The following is a 4,614-nucleotide window of genomic DNA, read 5'->3' as shown; positions in this document are numbered from 1 at the left end:
AAGGTGGAAAGTACAAAATATTGGCAAAAACTATAACAAATAATATTAAATTTTTCTGATATAAATCAATATTTTAGATTAATTGGCGGCTAAATTTGAGTCGACATATTTGGCGGCGGCGTCGACTGCTAAAAACGGGTCGGCGACGGCTAAAGTCGGCGGCGCGACTCGGCGGCTTCATTCTCTGCTCGTGAATGGGTGTAATATTTTGACGTACGACTAATCTTACAGTGTAACTTGCCTACACAATGTCCGGCAAGAAGTCGCAGCGACTTGACGCATCCAGCTGACATTTCATAAGTATGTATCTGTAAATGTAAATAAACATTTTGGCAAAACCGCATAAAGTACAATATAACTATATATTTACTTGGATTAAAGAATAAAAGTGGGAAATTTGGAGGATTGGCGTCTGAAACTCGATGAATGCATTTTCTTAAATCGATAGCAAATAAAATACAACATATAAGAAATATGTCTTATTACGCGGTGGCTGTTGGTCGAGAAATTGGTATCTACAGTACATGGTATTGGAAGGAGAAGTGGAAGAAGCTATCAAGCGTGTTATGTTTCGTACGACTTTTTTTTTAATTTTCAATTATTTTTAGGGCAAAATGCGAAGAGCAAATCAAGGGATATAGAGGAGCCCGATATAAAAAATTTCCCACCGTAGATGCTGCCGAGTCATTTATTTACGAGCACAATAAACATAAAATGAGCAAAGAGGAAATTGAGCATTTTTCAAAGCCATTTAAGAAGGATGTCCCACAAGTATTGGAAAATATTCGAGTAGATGATTTTTGGCCACCCAGTGATGGTGATACCTTTGATGAAAATCAATTAAGTGATCATGATTTGGTAGGTGGAATGACGGAATACTTAGCATGTTACTTTTTGATTGCCTTTAAGGAACACCATAAAAATTCTGAAGACATTCCTTTAAGTAGTGCAATATAACGTTACGCCTGTGATAGTTGTCGTATGAAAAGGAATAGATTGATGAATACCATGATTTCTATAAGAAAATGAGCGTGATCAGTTACCGAATCTCTGGTTCCGCATGTGTTCGGAAACTCAAAAGTCTCACCACGCTATTGGCGTTTGTCCGGTAGTGGAGCTAAATTTACCAGCAAGTATGAAACGACCGTGATGGTGCCATGGAAAATGTAACATCGACATACGCTGAAGTGGCGATAGGTGAAGTCTACGAAACTATAACAGTTGATTTCTTTGCATTTGCCAGGACAAAACTGATTCTATGACTGATTACAAGGACAAAACTGATTCTGCTGCATTTCGCTTTTTATTCCCTACATCCCTCTGGTCGTTTCCTAGGAGAGAATGCAGGAACGCGTTGTGGACATTAATGTCTCGTATATCCAACTAATTATTTAAGTACATCTGCTATCCTATGTAATCCATCTCGACTCTACCAGGCCAATACATGAATGGTTGGCCGGTATCTAATATAAGCGAATACCGCACAGTTCGGGGATTTCATCTACTTCATACATTGGTTACATCTCATCTCAGCAGAACAGTTCGGAGATTTCATCTACATCATACACTGGTTACATCTCATCTCAGCAGACCGAACATAACTATACTCAATCCATGTTTCCTTCATGCTCTCTTGGGCTAAAAGAAAGAATACTTTCAGGGACACTCAATTAATAAATGTACCCGACTGTTCCGATAGACCCAACAGAATCGTAGTTTAGATTTAAGTAGCAGTCCGTTCTATATACGGTTCATATACCCTGATTGTTGAACAGAACCATGTTCTGAGGATTCTAAAATGTTTGTTCTCATCTAACTCATGTTCCATCGGTTTTCCTTTTTATTTCTAATTTCAAATAATTATATTGGTTACATCAATTATTCTACTTTTTTAAAATACCTCTATATTTTTTAGTTAATGGCATTGGCAGAGGTTGAAGGACTACCTTCGGATTCAAAAGCACCCAAACGTAAACATGAATCCAGCAGCAATAGTAATTCATCCAGTAAAATACCCAAATATGAATCAACTGAATGTGAATCTGCTGGCTTAAAACATATAGGAAATTTTGAGTTCCATATTAACGCCGAAGGCTACGTTATTGCCTATACAGATGGTTCATGCTTCAATAATGGTCAAGGTAATGCTTGTGCCGGTTATGGTGTCTATTTCGGTGATGAACATCCGTTGTAAGTAGAAATTAGAAATATTCAAAAAATATCTTGTAATATATGTTATACTACAACTAGGAATGTTGGCAAACCGGTTGAAGGTCGTGTAACTAACAATGTGGGTGAAATTCAAGCCTCAATTTACGCGATTAAAACAGCAAAGCTATTGGGAATTAAAAAACTAATTATATGCACGGATTCTCAATTTCTCATAAACTCTGTTACCCTTTGGATGAAAGGTTGGAAAGCTAAAAACTGGACTTTAAGAAGTGGAGATCCTGTTAAAAATGTGGTAGACTTTAAGGAATTGGATGCTCTACTGAGCGATCGTGAAGTTGAAGTCAAATGGGTAATTAATTTTAAATCAAATATTTGAGCTATGAATTATAGAATTTTTAATTGCAGAATTATGTTGCCGCTCATAAGGGAATAAAAGGTAACGAAATGGCCGATCAATTAGCTCGAGAAGGTTCTGAAATCTATAAGCGACTGTATTTAAACAAATAATTTTATTTGAAACATACTATTGATATGGCATTTTAATTTAGATATTTTTATTATCTCTATCTCTTGTGTATTTACTTTGTGTTTGGCTTCTAATGGTTTAAGCTGTTAAAGCTATTTAGTTTTGTATTCCACTTGAAATAAAACTAAACGTTTCAAATTACGTACCGAAATACATTTACTTTCCATGGAAAAAAGGTATAGTTTTGTTTTGATTTAATGTATGTATTGATAAAATAAAATAATGAGTCCCACCCAAATATTTGAATATTTGAACATTAGCTGAAAAAAAAATAACGTGGTCGGAAACATGGCAATTCATTTTAAATTCATGTTTAAGTCGAAGCAGCGAAGCTTTGAGAAATGTATGCGAGATATATGTCCAACAAAAAATTGTCATGTGCCCTTCCACCTCCGTCTTAGGTGTCTACACAAAATTTGGAGGTTCGCTAGGTCAAGTTTATCAGATTAAACGGAGGTTATGGCAACAAATAAATTTGTTTGCTTTTTTCTCTCGGACCCCATATAAATAAAAAAAATGATTTTTGGCCACGAAACGTTAAAATGAAAAATCTTTAAAAAAATATTTTGGCCAACGCGCGAAAAAAGTTAAAATGGCGCCAAAAATATACTTTACTTATTATAGAATTCTAAAACAATATTTTTGAGATTGGCAACGCGTGAGATTCACGCATTTTAGATTTCGGTTTATAAAATGACATTCAAATGACATGACAAACCCAAATCTTTATCACTGGGCAATAAAAGAATATTTTCTACATAATTTATAGATATAAACAAGTAAGGAAAGTCTAAAGTCGGGCCGGGCCGACTATATTATACCCTGCACCACTTTGTAGATCTAAATTTTCGATACCATATTACATCCGTCAAATGTGTTGGGGGCTATATATAAAGGTTTGTCCCAAATACATACATTTAAATATCACTCAATCTGGAAGAATTTGATAGACTTCTACAAAATCTTTAGACTCAAAATTTAAGTCGGCTAATGCACTAAGGTGGAACACAATGTTAGTAAAAAAATATGGGAAACATTTAAATCTGAAGCAATTTTAAGGAAACTTCGCAAAAGTTTATTTATGATTTATCGCTCGATATATATGTATTAGAAGTTTAGGAAAATTATAGTCATTTCTACATCTTTTCGACTAAGCAGTGGCGATTTTACAAGGAAAATGGTGGTATTTTGACCATTTTTGTCGAAATCAGAAAAACATATATATGGGAGCTATATCTAAATCTGAACCGATTTCAACCAAATTTGGCACGCATAGCTACAATGCTAATTCTACTCCCTGTGCAAAATTTCAACTAAATCGGAGCAAAAAATTGGCCTCTGTGGTCATATGAGTGTAAATCGGCCGAAAGCTATATATTGGAGCTATATCTAAATCTGAACCGATTTCAACCAAATTTGGCACGCATAGCTACAATGCTAATTCTACTCCCTGTGCAAAATTTCAACCAAATTGGGGTAAAACTCTGGCTTCTGGGAACGTATTAGTCCATATCGGGCGAAAGACATATATGGGAGCTATATCTAAATCTGAACCGATTTCAATAAAATTTGGCACACTTGACTATAGTACTAATTGTTCTTCTTGTGCTAAATTTTAAGCAAATTAGGGTAAAACTCTGGCTGCTGGGGCCATATAAGTCCATATCGGGCGAACTATATATATGGGAGCTATATCTAAATCTGAACCGATTTCTTCCAAAATCAATGGGGTTCTATTCGGAGCCAAAACAAATTCTTGTGCCAAATTTGAAGTCGATTGGACTAAAACTGCGACCTAGACTTTGATTACAAAAATGTGTTCACGGACAGACGGACATCGCTATATCGACGCAGGAGCCCACCCTGAGCATTTTTGCCAAAGACACCATGTGTCTATCTCGTCTCCTTCTGGGTGT

General features: G+C 35.6%; 1 protein-coding gene across 1 annotated transcript; it reads left to right on the top strand.

The window, feature by feature from the left end:
* Nucleotides 1-311: 311 nt before the first annotated feature.
* Nucleotides 312-2,839, top strand: rnh1 (ribonuclease H1). Its single transcript, XM_075290625.1, has 5 exons — nucleotides 312-527; nucleotides 609-858; nucleotides 1,916-2,190; nucleotides 2,251-2,521; nucleotides 2,578-2,839. The coding sequence occupies exons 1-5, from the start codon at nucleotides 427-429 to the stop codon at nucleotides 2,677-2,679; spliced, it is 999 nt and encodes a 332-aa protein (XP_075146740.1). The 5' UTR covers nucleotides 312-426; the 3' UTR covers nucleotides 2,680-2,839.
* Nucleotides 2,840-4,614: the final 1,775 nt, after the last annotated feature.

This window comes from Haematobia irritans, chromosome 1 (assembly GCF_050003625.1).
Source record: "Haematobia irritans isolate KBUSLIRL chromosome 1, ASM5000362v1, whole genome shotgun sequence".
NCBI lineage: Eukaryota > Metazoa > Arthropoda > Insecta > Diptera > Muscidae > Haematobia > Haematobia irritans.
This window is presented reverse-complemented; position numbering and strand designations above follow the sequence as displayed.

Excerpts from the sequence above, each read along its gene's own strand:
- rnh1 (XM_075290625.1), top strand. The coding sequence starts at position 427 with ATGCATTTTCTTAAATCGATAGCAAATAAAATACAACATATAAGAAAT. Across the intron at positions 528-608 it reads ATTGGTATCTACAGTACATG|GGCAAAATGCGAAGAGCAAA; the intron begins GTATTGGAAGGA and ends AATTATTTTTAG. Across the intron at positions 859-1,915 it reads AATTAAGTGATCATGATTTG|TTAATGGCATTGGCAGAGGT; the intron begins GTAGGTGGAATG and ends TATATTTTTTAG.